General features: G+C 36.7%; 1 protein-coding gene across 3 annotated transcripts in view; it reads right to left on the reverse strand.

The window, feature by feature from the left end:
* Positions 1 to 13,499, reverse strand: part of VPS45 (vacuolar protein sorting 45 homolog) — a 62,621-nt gene extending 49,122 nt beyond the window's left edge. Inside the window, exons 1-8 of one of the 3 annotated variants that reach the window (XM_024765790.1) lie at positions 11,872 to 13,496; positions 11,112 to 11,246; positions 8,415 to 8,475; positions 4,614 to 4,693; positions 3,482 to 3,550; positions 3,225 to 3,362; positions 2,676 to 2,786; positions 304 to 438 (exon numbers count right to left, since the gene is read on the reverse strand). In XM_024765790.1, the coding sequence (XP_024621558.1) occupies positions 304 to 438; positions 2,676 to 2,786; positions 3,225 to 3,362; positions 3,482 to 3,550; positions 4,614 to 4,693; positions 8,415 to 8,475; positions 11,112 to 11,246; positions 11,872 to 11,964 (822 nt within the window). In that variant the 5' untranslated portion in view covers positions 11,965 to 13,496. Of the gene's footprint in view, positions 1 to 303; positions 439 to 2,675; positions 2,787 to 3,224; positions 3,363 to 3,481; positions 3,551 to 4,613; positions 4,694 to 8,414; positions 8,476 to 11,111; positions 11,247 to 11,871 lie in introns of all 3 variants that reach the window. The other 2 variants (XM_024765792.1, XM_024765791.1) reach the window with 2 other exon arrangements.
* Between the last annotated feature and the right edge of the window lie 422 nt (positions 13,500 to 13,921).

The following is a 13,921-nucleotide window of genomic DNA, read 5'->3' on the forward strand; positions in this document are numbered from 1 at the left end:
ATTGGCCAGGACACTGGTGATGAATACCATTACCATTTTCACAAAGGGCTAAGGACAGGAGGGAAGTAAATAAATTGGGTTCTAATTTTAAAAGTACAAAACTAAGTATGTGATTTTTGTGAAAAAAATATTGTCAAAGGGTCAGAAAAAAGTGTGCCTTCCCTTGAGATGCAGTTTATCTACAGGACGCTTCTATCATCCTTCTACATGAAATCCCCAACCTGCTCTCATTCTAACAAATCAATATTAACCTTCTTACATAAAAACAACTAAAAAAATTTAAAAGAATTTTAAACCACTTACATTAGCGTAGAATTCATCATTTTCAGCAGATAGGACCACCTCTCTCAAGTCTTTACTGATCCCTGGCACTCTGGAAAGATCAATCCGATTGTTGTTTATGCCCAGTAGTTCATGGACCATGGCCTGATATGTCCACTAAATAAAGAATTATGAGAAAAAAAAAATTGGTAACTGACAAAACATGGAAATAGTACACGTTCAGGAAAACAAAAACTGATAACATTCTTATTAACTAGTCTTGTTTACATGGAGGTTCTCTATTTAGCTCAAATTTTATTAATACTTTGTGCTATACTAAGCATTAAGATTGTCATTTTAATTGGTTAAACATCCGACAGTCAAAATGCTTTTAGATCTCACACTTTTGGAAGAAGGGCAGCCAGATTAATATTCCTGATAGAAAGAAAACAAATTAGATCTATCATTAGCTCCAATTTTTGCCTGTGAATTAAGAGTATATTTTTGGCTTCATAGATAGGGCTATATTGGTACTGCAGTTACAAGCTGTACCATTTCCTGTACACTTCTGTGGTTTTCTGCAGCATGAGAAGTGTGTTCTTGCAGATCTGAGTGGTGCTATATTTATCCTGGGAACACTAATATTACCAGAAAAAAACCTTGTGAGTTGATCAAAACACACGTATTCAGAAGCTTGCCTCTGAATCCATTTTACTTTATATTTTTACTTAATATGTATTGTGAAGAAGGACCGGTTTCCAGTCTTACTTATTTCGTAAAACTGGAAAGGAGAAACCCCCAAATTTGCCTTCTCACCTTTTATGGAGAACAGGTTACTTTTAGTCACAGGCCCATTAGAGAAAACTAAGTATTTTCCAGCAAATTACCCTCTAAATCTAGAGTCTAAACACTAGATTTGTTAAAATAACTTCAGAGGTTATAAAAGTAGGTGCTTTATTTCCTAAAATATTTGCCAATGAGTCCTTGAAAAAGCAAGTTTCATTACAGCATTTAAAATAAGTACAACAAAATGCTTTATGCTTCCATAGACAGCATCCTGTGCATGCTTTCACCATTAGCACATACTTCATAATTAAAATGATGTTTACAGAAATCCTCACTGGATCATGAATTCTTTGAGAGCAGAGACTGTTATCTTTTAACCTTTTATCTCTAGTACTTAATACAGTACCTGGCACATAATAGGTCCTCAGTGAAATCTGTTGAATGAATGATTGCTTTTCTTTGGGAAACTAAATTATAAGCAATTATTTTTCTTTCTACTTTTTTATATCATCAAAATTTCTTTAGTTATATTATTAAAATGTATATAAAATATGTAACACATAATATGTAATATATAGAATATATAAAGTTATATTACTTTGAATTTTAGGAATATAAGCTATCTATCATATCATAGAGAAGTTGCATTCCACAGCACAGATTTCCCCTAGCATTAACATTATTATTATAAGCTGGGATGGAACTGAAATATAGACTGTGCCTTTTCCTATAAATTTAAAGTCGCTATTAATAAAGTATCTACAAAGTGTAAGGCACTGTGCTTGTATTCACAGAAGAACAAACATTAGTAAGACACAGTCTGCCTTGAAGGAATGTATAACCTAGGAGACTGTGAAAACAATCAAAGGTACAACATAGAAAGTGCAGCATGAGACATAAGATGCTTCAAAAACACATAAAAGATGTTTCAAGTGGTTATAAAGGATAAGAATTTTGAGAGGTGAAAATGGGAAGAGAATGTATTCCAAACATGCCAGAGTTCAAAGAGAGGTCACAACATGAATAAAATGATGGCAGGAAATCATGAGGTATATCTACACAGTAGTGGGCTGCAGGTTTTCTATAACGTTGAGCCTACATTGTGAAGGCTCATGGATGCCAAGTTCAGGAGTCTGTATTTCATCCAGTAGGCAAATGGGAAACAATTAAGATTTTTAAGCCAGAGTAATAGGATCAGAACTTACTTTAGTAAAAGTAATTTAACAACATTGTATCCTTGAGATACATTAGAGTGGAGAGAAATTAAAAGTGGGGAATCAAGAAGATGACTATTTGAGGATTCCTATAAGAGATTAGACACACCAAGATAATGGCAATATGAATGGAAAAGAGCAGACACTGGAAAAGTAGAATCTACAGACCCAGAAGTTGCCTTAATTAGGGATGGTGGCAGAAAGGGACAGGAAGGATGAGGCAGAAGAAAGAGCTGAAGATGACTGTGGCTGGAAGAACACTGATACCAGAATGCTAGGAAACACAAGGCAAAAACAAGAATAGCTGAAAATAAGGAGGCAAATAAATGGACCATGTTGTTCATTTCCACATCTGCATTTTGATGAATACCACTTGAAATCATCTTTTCATTATGCTAACAAAGGGCTCTGCACCTGGTTTAGCAATGGGGTGATGGCATCATCGCAGCGATCTAAAATAAGTAGCAATGGAGGAACCTCAGTCCGCCGGAATTCAAACAGTTCATATTCTTTAGTTATCACCTGCTGTGGGTAAGAGAAAAAGACGGTTTGGTGAACCAATTAGTAGCAGATAGAGATGATATAAATAGAAAATTAATACACAAAAACCACATTTAACAATAGTTTCTTGCACTTTCATAGGCCTTCCATAAAAGGATTCAAAAGCTTGACAAAGTTTAGTAGCATTCTGTTTAAGGGGTTAGGATTTGAAACTCTATTTTACAAGCGGTTTAATAGGATCAAAAGAAGTTAAGTAGCTTGCAAATGTTTCTTGGGTTAAACCTAAGAATCTTAGCTCTAATTTGTTGCTTTTGGTCTTGAATTACAAATGCCTACCTCTTTGCCAGTAAACCTAACACATCATCTCCTTAGTTTTAGATAAAATATTCCTTTAATTTCTGAAATATGAAAAAGAAATGAATGGTCTTGATGTTTTGGAACTGGAGATAGGGAATGCCATACCTTAACACATTCTGCAAGTCTCTTTGCTGTCTCTGATGAAAGCTGGTAACGAATCATGGGACATTTCTTCAGAGATAAAAGGAGAGCTGTCAGTCCTTGAGTTGCTCTGGATAGTTGGACTGGATCCCAATTTCGACCCTTTTTGTTAAAACATATATTCAGAGAAAATATTTGAATTTTATCTTACAAGTCCAATTACTTACTGAATTAACTCCTACCTGATAAATAAACTTAAAAAAAATCCTTTCTTTCCATACCTGGCAGCAACCCAGAATATTGAGGGAAAACAAATGTGGATTCACAGCAATGTAATCACCATAAAATTCCTGCAAACAAAGCACGAAGATGAGTCAGTCATTCCATAAACTCCTAACTGTATCATGCAATAATATTTTTCATATGTGATATAATACTATGTGATACAATCAAATTTGAGGAAATGTAGGTATAAAAGAGAAAAATTGATCATTTAACAATTGAGTAACAATAGTCAATGTGAGAGAATTAATAAGATAATCATAAAATAGTAGCAATAAATCTTTAACAAAAAAAACCCAAAAAACAAAGTTGTATAAATATACATATCATACTTAAGGAGACTTATCAATTAGTAAAAATACAACACTGCTAAAGATATACAATGTTACACTCAGTTAGATGAATAAGAGCTTTGCTGTCCAGTGTATTCTCATGAGGGAGAATATGATTTAAAATAGGTCATTTTTTTTCATTCATTTATCACCTAGCGCATCCTCCTGAAAATCCAAAACTTGTCTATTTGCTTCCCTGAGGACGATATTCTTCACTTAGGTGATAAATGTATTCAAACATCTGTGATAAATGTATTCAAGAACACTAAAGGGTTTAAGAAGGAAAAGGTAACATGAAATGTTCTAATGTGAAATATTACATAGCATGCAGAATAAACATTTAGGAGTTGCAAGTTTTAACCTAATGACAAATCTGCTTACTACTTCACAAAGCAAGATAATCACAAACAGAACTTTAATAAACCTCATTCACATCCTTTACTTCCTATTCTCTCCCAATCAGACATAAACTATAGCTGTGTAGATGAATATTCTTATAGTATAGCTCATAAAACTAGCATAAGACATATCTGGCTCTGTCCCCAACCCTGTGAAACCAACCCTACCAATCCAGTACCTTTCCAATCTCCTCATTCCCACTGCCTCCTTTAATTCTATTCCCACTCAATTTGATACCTCTTCCAGACTTTCTAAATATGAGTATAGTCTGGTGCAATGCACATTTATGGTGTCTGATCAATAGCTTCCTTTCTTATGAGACAACACCTTCCATATTTTTAGACTCAAATCTTTAGAAAGGGCCAATATAAGATATGTATTAGAGGACCAATATGTTTACCTGAACCTCAGCCACCACTTCCTGTTCATCAGCTTCAGCTAATGACTTCACATCACTCTTGCTGATCACATTACTGAAATCTGAAACAGACATATAGGTTGTGGTTGACTCAGAGGAGATCACCTCTGCTGCAATTAGACATAAATGGGCCTGACAGTTAAAGTCTAATGACGAAGTGAAATTTAGTATACATTGTGGCATACGTCAAACACCTTCACATTGGAATGAACAGCACAAATATGTTTAAATCTGTAAATTCATAATACTTAAAAAAAAGGGAACCACCACTGTAGGCATTGGAGGATGCTAGGGAACCAAATCATTATATTGAAAATAGCAAATACTGGGAAAGAAGTAAGCTTTTATCCTTTTATATGCAAACTGTACCACCAGATAACCAATCGGTAGATGAGGGGAAACTCCTCTTTAAAGAAATTTTCCAGCTAAAAAGCAAAGGAATGATAATGATAGAATTAAAACACCATCATGTTTTTCAAACCCCAAATGAATCAATGGATGGAACTAGGCATTGGGCATTAACCTCTGCTAGTATCACAGTCAGAGACAATCAGTGGAAGCACACAACACTACCTACGAAATATTCTCGTCAAAAAGAAATCAAATCTGAATCTAATTAAGCCTCTGTATCCAAGTACCAATTTACAAGAACTAGAGGACAGAGGGAACATTTTAAATTGCAAAGAACATGTTAAAGTACCCCATGCAGACGCAATCAGCAAGATCCAGGCTGTGGGAAACTTTAACAGAACAATGTAGTTTCTTCAATAAATAGACCGCATGGGGGTTGGGGTAGAGAGAGGACTTATAGAAGATTAAAGAAACTTAAACAACGTATCAACCAATAGCAATGTGGGGACCTTACTATGATCCTGATTCAAACAAACAGTGGTGAAAAAAAAAGGCATGAAAGAATTTGAAATTTGAACACTGAATGAATACTTGAATAAATAGGAATTTTCTTCATTATTTGGATATAATAATGGTACTCTTTAAAACAAGTCCTTATCATTTAGAGATGCACATGGAAATATTTATGGATGAAATCATGTAATGTCTTAGGTTATCTTCAATATAATATTGATGGGGGAGTAGACAGCAGGATAGCTAAAACAAGATTGGCCATGGTACGATAATTGTAGAAACTGGGTGATGGGTACATTGGGATTTATCAGACTATTCTACTTTTTACATATTTGAAAACTTCCATAATAAAAAAGTTTTGTTTTTTTTTTGCGGTACGCAGGCCTCTCACTGTTGTGGCCTCTTCCGCTGGGGAGCATAGGCTCCGGACGCGCAGGCTCAGCGGCCATGGCTCACGGGCCCAGCCGCTCCGCGGAATGTGGGATTTTCCCGGACCAAGGCACGAACCCGTGTCCCCTGCATCGGCAGGCGGACTCTCAACCACTGCGCCACCAGGGAAGCCCAAAAGTTTTTTTTTTAAATAAAGGAAGGGAGGAGCCTGTTATACAAGATGTTTAGTAGACATAAGAATATACAAAAATAAAATTATTAAAAAATGACATGAGCAGAAGGCCAGTTTTGTGCTAATTAATATAAATTGTGCTGAAAGTCTGTAAAGAATAAAATCACTATAGATAAACTCATTTTAGTTTATTTCAATCAAATAAAATTGTGAAATTGATTGCTCCACCCAAGACATTTCAACAGTCCATTTTTCCTAGGCTTTAGTGCTAACTACTTTAACATATATAATTTTTTTTTCAACTTCATAGATTTACAGCCCAAATCAAACAAACTTTACAACCAGAAGAGTAAATATTAGACTTATTTTTGGTTATTAATCCCAACCACTGCATCAAATAACTTTTCAGAGGAAAAGGGAGTCTTTCATCTCATGATCTATTCAATTTTTAGCTAAGAGACTCAGCAAAACAGTAATTCTGTTAGATGTCCAGATAAATTTGACAGTATGGGGAATCAATCTCTCTCTATATATAAATATATGTGTGTGTGTGTGTGTGTGTCTATGTGTGTCATTGAATACAAAAGTTTTTATACTTTCCTATCCTCAGTACCTAGCTTGTAATCAGACTTAAAAAATACTGGAATGACTGCACACCTATCAGGATAGCTAAAATGAAAAACAGGGACAACACTAAACGCTTGTGAGGATACAAAGAAATTAGATCACCTGTACACTGCTAATGGAAATGTAAAATGGCATAGTCATTCCAAAAAACATTTAGCAGTTTCTTAAAACACTAAACAGGCAACTACCATATGACCCAGCAATTGCTCCCTGGGTATTATTTATTACAGAGAAATAAAGACTTATGTTCACAAAAAAACCTATACACAAATATTTATAACAACTTTATTTGTATTAGCCCAAACTAGAAACAACTGAAATGTCCTTCAACAGGTGAACAGTTAAACAAATTGTGGTACACCCATACCATGGAATACTACTCAGTAATTAATTAAATAAATAAATAAATAAAAATGAGGACTTCCCTGGTGGCGCAGTGGTTAAGAATCTGCCTGCCAATGCAGGGGACACAGGTTCGAGCCCTGGTCCGGGAAGATCCCACATGCCGTGGAGCAACTAAGCCTGTGCACCACAACTACTGAGCCTGTGCTCTAGAGCCCGTGAGCCACAACTACTGAGCCCACATGCCACAACTACTTAAGCCCACCCACCTAGAGCCCATGCTCTGCAATAAGAGAAGCCACCGCAATGAAGCCTGCGCACGTCAATGAAGAGTAGCCCCTGCTTGCAGCAACTAGAGAAAGCCCATGCGCAGCAACAAAGGCCCAACGCAGCCAAAGATAAAAACAAATAAATTTAAAAAAAGAAAATAAAATAAAAAAAGAAAAAAAAAGCTTAATTGAAAAAGAAAACCCGTGATTATTAGCCAAAAATATAACAAAAACAAAAGTAGGATGACAGAAAAGAATAACATTGCCTGTTTTTACCTCCTGGGGTTGTTTTAAGGGCTGAATAAAATATGAGAGAGTTCTCATAAACTACAGTGTCTTATCACAAATGTTAATTTTTTGTACCATTATTAAATTGTAGTATATGCGGAAGAAAGTATATATCTTAGACTATAGTTTAAACCCTAAAACTCCAAAACCTTCAAGTAAACAATACAAATGCTATGAAGATCAATAAGGACATCTAGAGGAGAAAAGATGTAACTTCCAAAGCAGAATGTATTACATTAAAAAAATCCATATAAATTATATAGTAACCACAAACCCAGTTTATTTCCAAGCCTTCACCCCCTTTCCCCTCCCCAAAAGTTATGCAAATAGGAGATACCTACCTGATGGCTTGTACTTTCAAGTATTACATAAAGTTGCAAAGAGAAGTAGACTGTTTTCATCTGGTATGTAAAGTAAATCTCTGCTTTTCCAACAAACTCAAGTATATCCTCCCTCCAAATAAATAAATCAGCTTCTATGCCTCCGTTCATAAAAGTGTAAAATAGAAATAAGTATACATACTTTTTTGGCAAAGGTAGAATGTGAAAGTTGACTACTTACAACTTTTGACTTATAAAGAAACTTGAAGGGCAAAGTAAAACTTAACAAAAAATTTGTTTTTAACCTAAGCAGTCTATGATGAGTGGAAGTAACATTTAGCTCTCAGAAACAGAATGTTGGTCCAACACTTTTAATACTTTGAAATGACAAAAAAACTCACCAGACTCTTTCAGTGATGGATTCAATTAACTTACTGATGATATGAAGTACCCAAGAACATATTAGCTAGGATTTAGTTACATGATTGAACAGGTGAAATAACATACTTACAAATAAAATATATACTGTATTTGGGTCTTCGGAGCTCCTGAATCAGATAATCCACATTCTCCTAGAAAAGAAAAGAACAAACAAATAAAATATGAGAACTGCTTAAGTGAAAAAGTAATAAATACGCATCATCCACTGATTTATTTAAGTATTTACTGAGTGCCTACTGTGTGCTGAGGTCTAGATTAAGTGTGTGTATGTTGGGAGGGGTGAGGGCTGGGGATAAAAAAGAGCCACAATGAATACAATGATCAGGAATCATATGTAACATTAACTAGCTGCATTGCCTTGGCCAAATTAAGATTAAAAAATATAAAGGACATAGATGCTGAAATACAACATAAAATAGATAATAATTCTGCAAATTTGCCTTAAGCTGTTTGTTTATAAATTTTATTCATCTGATCAAAATTCTTATGTGGAACATCAAAATGTGTCTAGGCCTTTAAAAACCAACATTCAAGAGAAAATATAGTTAAACATATTCAGTTGGGCTTTTAACTAATTGGAACCAGAGGCTGCAGAACTGCAATATTTGTGAAGTATTTGCAAACAGTAGGCTAAGACCTTTTGTATAATTACATTATTTAAAAGTAAAACATGAAATTTAGAACTAAAAGTTGATTTTCAAATGGTCAAAACATAGTCATTCCAATTACATACGGTCATAATGCAGACCTTATCTGCATTTGATACTATAACATATGGTTAAATTTCAGTATAAAGTTGATCCCCAAATTATACAAGATATAAAATATCATTTTTGAATGTTAAAAAACCATACATTTCCTTACAAAATTAAAAGTAACGTAAGCAATACATATTGCTTGTTAAATGGGAAAAAGACTTTAAAAACTGTCATTTAAATTTTAAAAACACATTAAAAATTAACTTTATAATGTAATCTTAAGGAAAAATTGTTTTTGACGACACATTTTGAGTTTGGGAGAACACACATATGGCACTGAAAGAGCTTCTCCAATAAAAAATGTTAGGAAATGATAGACTGATAATCTCTAAGATCCCTCCCAGAGCCAAAATTTCATGACTAATATGAAACAATTGGAAACTACTGTATCAAAGAATTAATTGATGTATTAATTAATTCAGGAACTATTTATTGAGTATCCATTATGTGGCAGGCATTGGGGACATAGCAGTGTGAAAATATGCTCTCCTGGAGCTTACTGCTGGTAGGTGAGACATATTAATTAATCACACAAACCATATGAGACTTCAACCATGACAAGTAATAGGGAGAAGAAGATGGTGCTATAAGTGTTTATGAGAGGGGAGTTTGAACTGGTCAGCAAAGCCAGGAAAGATTTTCTTGAGGGAGTGAAAACGTTCCAGGCAAAGAGAAGAACCTGTGCAAAGGTCCTGCGGCATGACGGAATACAGTGGACTGAAAGGTTAGTGTGGCTAAGAGCAAAAGGGGAATGGTCTGAAATGAGGCTATAGAAATAGTAGGAACTAGACCACACAGGGCCTTGCAGGCCACACTTAATGGAGTTTTGTCTTTATCATAAAAGCAATGAGCAAACATTCAAGGATTTCAAGCGTGGTGACAAAGGTCAGATTTGTATATTGGAGAGTAGATAATGTACAAGCACTGGAGTTAAGAACATGAATATAAAACAAGAGAACATACAAAATAAGATTGAAACAGTAAAGGATTTTTAAAGGAGGACTCAAGTTAGATTTAGAAGATGATGGCTGAAAACTGACAGAAGGCTAAAGAATCTTTAATCAGGGGAAGAGAACAAACAGAAGACAGGAATGAGCATGTAAAGGGATCATAAAAAGGCCAATCTGGCTGCAGTGGAGGAGCAGAGGTAGGACATAGGAGGTTGAATACATAAGGACCAGATCAGCTACAGGAGGGCTCTGAGGGCTACTAAATATAAATTTAATCATGGAAGTAAAATTGAGCCATTAAAGGTTCCTGAGCACAGATGTGAATAAAATGATAAAGACTCAAAACACTGATATAAGTATGTAAGATCAAATGGCAATGGTGGCCCTGAACCAAGATGGTGGAGTAGAAGGACGTGCTCTCACTCCCTCTTGCGAGAACACCAAAATCACAACTAGCTGCTGGACAATCATCGACAGGAAGACACTGGAACTCACCAAAAAAGATACCCCACGTGTAAAGACAAAGGAGAAGCCACAATGAGATGGTAGGAGGGGCACAGTCACAATAAAATCAAATCCCATAACTGCTGGGTGGGCGACTCACAGACTGGAGAACACTTATACCATAGATGTCCACCCACTGGAGTGAAGGTTCTAAGCCCCACATCAGGCTTCCCAACCTGGGGGTCTGGCAACGGGAGGAGGAATTCCTAGAGAATCAGATTTTGAAGCCTAGTGGGATTTGATTGCAGGGCTTTGACAGGACTACAGTGTGACAGGTATGGAGGTTAATCCAGGAATAAAGTGATGTGGGTCTCTGCTGGGATAGTTAGTGGCTTTGGAAGTAGCTGAGAACCTTAAAGACACCTTGAAGGAAAAACTGGCTGTAAGCAGTGACTGAGATGTGGAAAGGAGGGGAGTCATGGTTATAACTCTGATAAACCAGGATAATTATGATGCCACAAATGATGATAATATAAATTTATTTTGCCTTAATAATACTTCCAGATCATAGTGTGCTGTATTTGCCTAAGCAGACGGCAGCTGTTTATGTAGTACCTTTGTAGGTCGAAGAAAACAAATTGCTTTCAGGTGTTTCATGATCTCTCGATTTTGAGAATCAATGCGTTCAAAAAGGTACACTTCCTTCTGGAGAATTTCCGATTGTGTGTATACCATACTCACTATGCCGGTCTGTAAAGAAAAAGAATTAACTAATATTATGCTAGTCCAGAATAATGAAAACAAGCAGCCATACCTAAGCCTTAAAAGCCTTTTTTTTCATTAACACTACTTAGTTGGATAACTTAAATACTAACATATGTAATAACATTTACTGAGCATCTAAAATAATAAGTAATGTACCAAAATGAAACGTTCTCTCTGAACACGAACAACCTATAAATTTCCCATCACCTTAAAGAGTTCTTTTTTAAAATTTTGTGACCAATAAATTATAACCTGTCACCTCAGTTTGAGCCCTGACAGCTTTCCTTTAAAAACATAACGCTGAGTCGAAATAACAGGACCATCCCAAAGTCCTCCGAGTGCGCTGTCTTATATATTATTTCTTGGCAAAGGCATTTAAAGAACGATTTCTGATTTCAATAAATTGTTCTGGGTACAAGAACCTCTGGCAGTGGTTAGAGCCATTCAGACTGAAAACCTTCTAGGCAGCTTTACACAACCTTTCAGTTCCACACTGAACTGACCCTCACTTATAAATCTTTAATTAAATACTATATCCTACAGTGGAATGGGACCAGCTATTGCAAGGGAGGAGGGTTCCCTCACAAACACTGAGCAAAAGCAAACTCACCGTCTCTTTATCCATGAGAAGTACTTTCATGCCCGGTCCGCTGTCCTCTATCATTTTGGAAATGTACTGCTTCACAGCAAAAACCACGTTCATGGTGGCGAATTGACAGGTTAGCACTATAGCTCTTCCCGCCCCCCGTTTTTCTTGCTAAATTAACCCCCGGCCTCTTGTCCGGATCTCAGCAGCTTCCTCCCCGCCAGGCTTTGGCTTCCGGAAGTCCGGTCAGCTGTGTCCTGGGAGTTGTAGTTTCGCTACGCGGTTCGGACAACCAGCCTCCCGGCTGCTTGGAAGAATTTGGCTGAGACACCCTAGGCCGCCACGCCCGGACTTGATTCTCGACCCACCTCTAGCCCGGAGGTGTTTGAGGCCCGGACGCTCAGATCTCTCCCGGCCCTTGGCCCGGGCCGCGGCCTGACGCCCCTCCTGCTTGCTTGGGGAGAGGGTGGCGCCTCGCGGTGTGGAGGAATTTGGCATAATGCTGGCTCGGAGGCAAGAACAGCAGAGCTTGGCCGTGGTCGCTATTTGCCATTAACGCTTTCTCGGGTGGCGGTGAAGGATGGAGGGAAGGGAGATGGCCTTGTGTTCCCGGCAGATGCTAGGGACTCGGAGGGACGGCATTTGGTAAATCTCACGCGGTATTTGCTAAATAGTGGCCGAGATTCGTCTTCCCCGCCTTATTTGTGTCATTAACAAGGCGAGGACACAGTTCGGGCAAAGTGAGGTCCTAATTGCTTTTCCGAAGACTGAGGGGTATCGGAAATTGAACAAATACTTATTGAACGAATAAACAGGGAACGCCCTTTAGGAATGTTCTGGGAGAGGCCTCGGATCTCCCAGGAGGGCCTGGAGGTGGGGTCTGCCGCCGGAACTCGCAGGCCGCGGGTCCAGCGGAGCCCGGAACCACCCAGTTTTCGGCTCCCTGGGCGTTTGGACTCCGTGGGTTTCAACTCTCCCAGGTTGCTGGGGACTTGCGATGCTGAAACAGCGGCAGGAGAAGAGTTAACAGGGTCAAAAATGGGTAGGGGACATGTATTGGGTGGGGCTAAAGCAAAGTAGCGCGGGGATTTTAAGGAAAAGCTCAAAATTTTAATTTAAGAAACGACAAAAACTTAGCAACAAAATGAATCTTAAAGCCATCAACTTCCACATGTCTGCATTTGTGTTTATACCCTGCAGGTCTTCTCTCCATTATGCCATTTCTCGAAAAGGATGATAAATGTTAGTTTTCTGCACCTTTGCGTTGGGGAATTGTAAAATTAGGAAGACAACAAGAAACAACTGCAAGAAATCAGTGACTTTAATTGCTTGTAAATATTTCTACCCAAAAAATGACCAGTGTTTGTTGTGTTCACAGTTTAATCAATAGGTTCAGCATTACCAAATCAATTTTCTTTCATTACATTGTATGAAGTTTACCGTTAAAACTAGACCTAGAGCACGTCAACAGGAATCTGGCTGTTAAGATTACTTAATAAAACTTTGTATACAATTTTCAAATCCTTTAAGGGAGATCAGAAACCACTTGAAATACCATAGGTTTTTGTCACCTCTGAAATTGTGAAGATGTGTTTATTTTTCCTTTTCAATTTTTCTACCACATAAATAAAACTTTCCTTTGGACATTTTTTCTATTTTTGAGATACATTTTGCAAGAAAAGTTATATGAAAATGAATCTTTAAATGGATACAAATGAGAAAAATCTAATGTTATCTGAAAATTCTATTCTTATTTAAAATGTTTTTAAAAATTTTAAATACATTAAATATTTTCTTCAAAGTATATTACAATTTAAAATATAGAAAACAGCAAACCAATGCTAATGAAAAAGTAACTGCAAATTCTGTAAGTTACCAATATTTGAAAATTAATTTCCACTCTTGTGTCATTTGGTTTTTGTTTTTTCTTACCTATAATTTGGATTGCAGTATAGTATAAGGTTGTTTTCCATTTTATGCATTTTTTAGAAAGAACAAGGAGAGAGAGGCTTGTCTATGAACTTTGTGCTTTTTTAGACAATTGTCAATCTGTGAGTAATACATGGAAACTGCA

Source organism: Neophocaena asiaeorientalis, unplaced genomic scaffold (assembly GCF_003031525.2).
Source record: "Neophocaena asiaeorientalis asiaeorientalis breed wild unplaced genomic scaffold, Neophocaena_asiaeorientalis_V1.1 scaffold474, whole genome shotgun sequence".
In the NCBI taxonomy this organism is placed as follows: domain Eukaryota; kingdom Metazoa; phylum Chordata; class Mammalia; order Artiodactyla; family Phocoenidae; genus Neophocaena; species Neophocaena asiaeorientalis.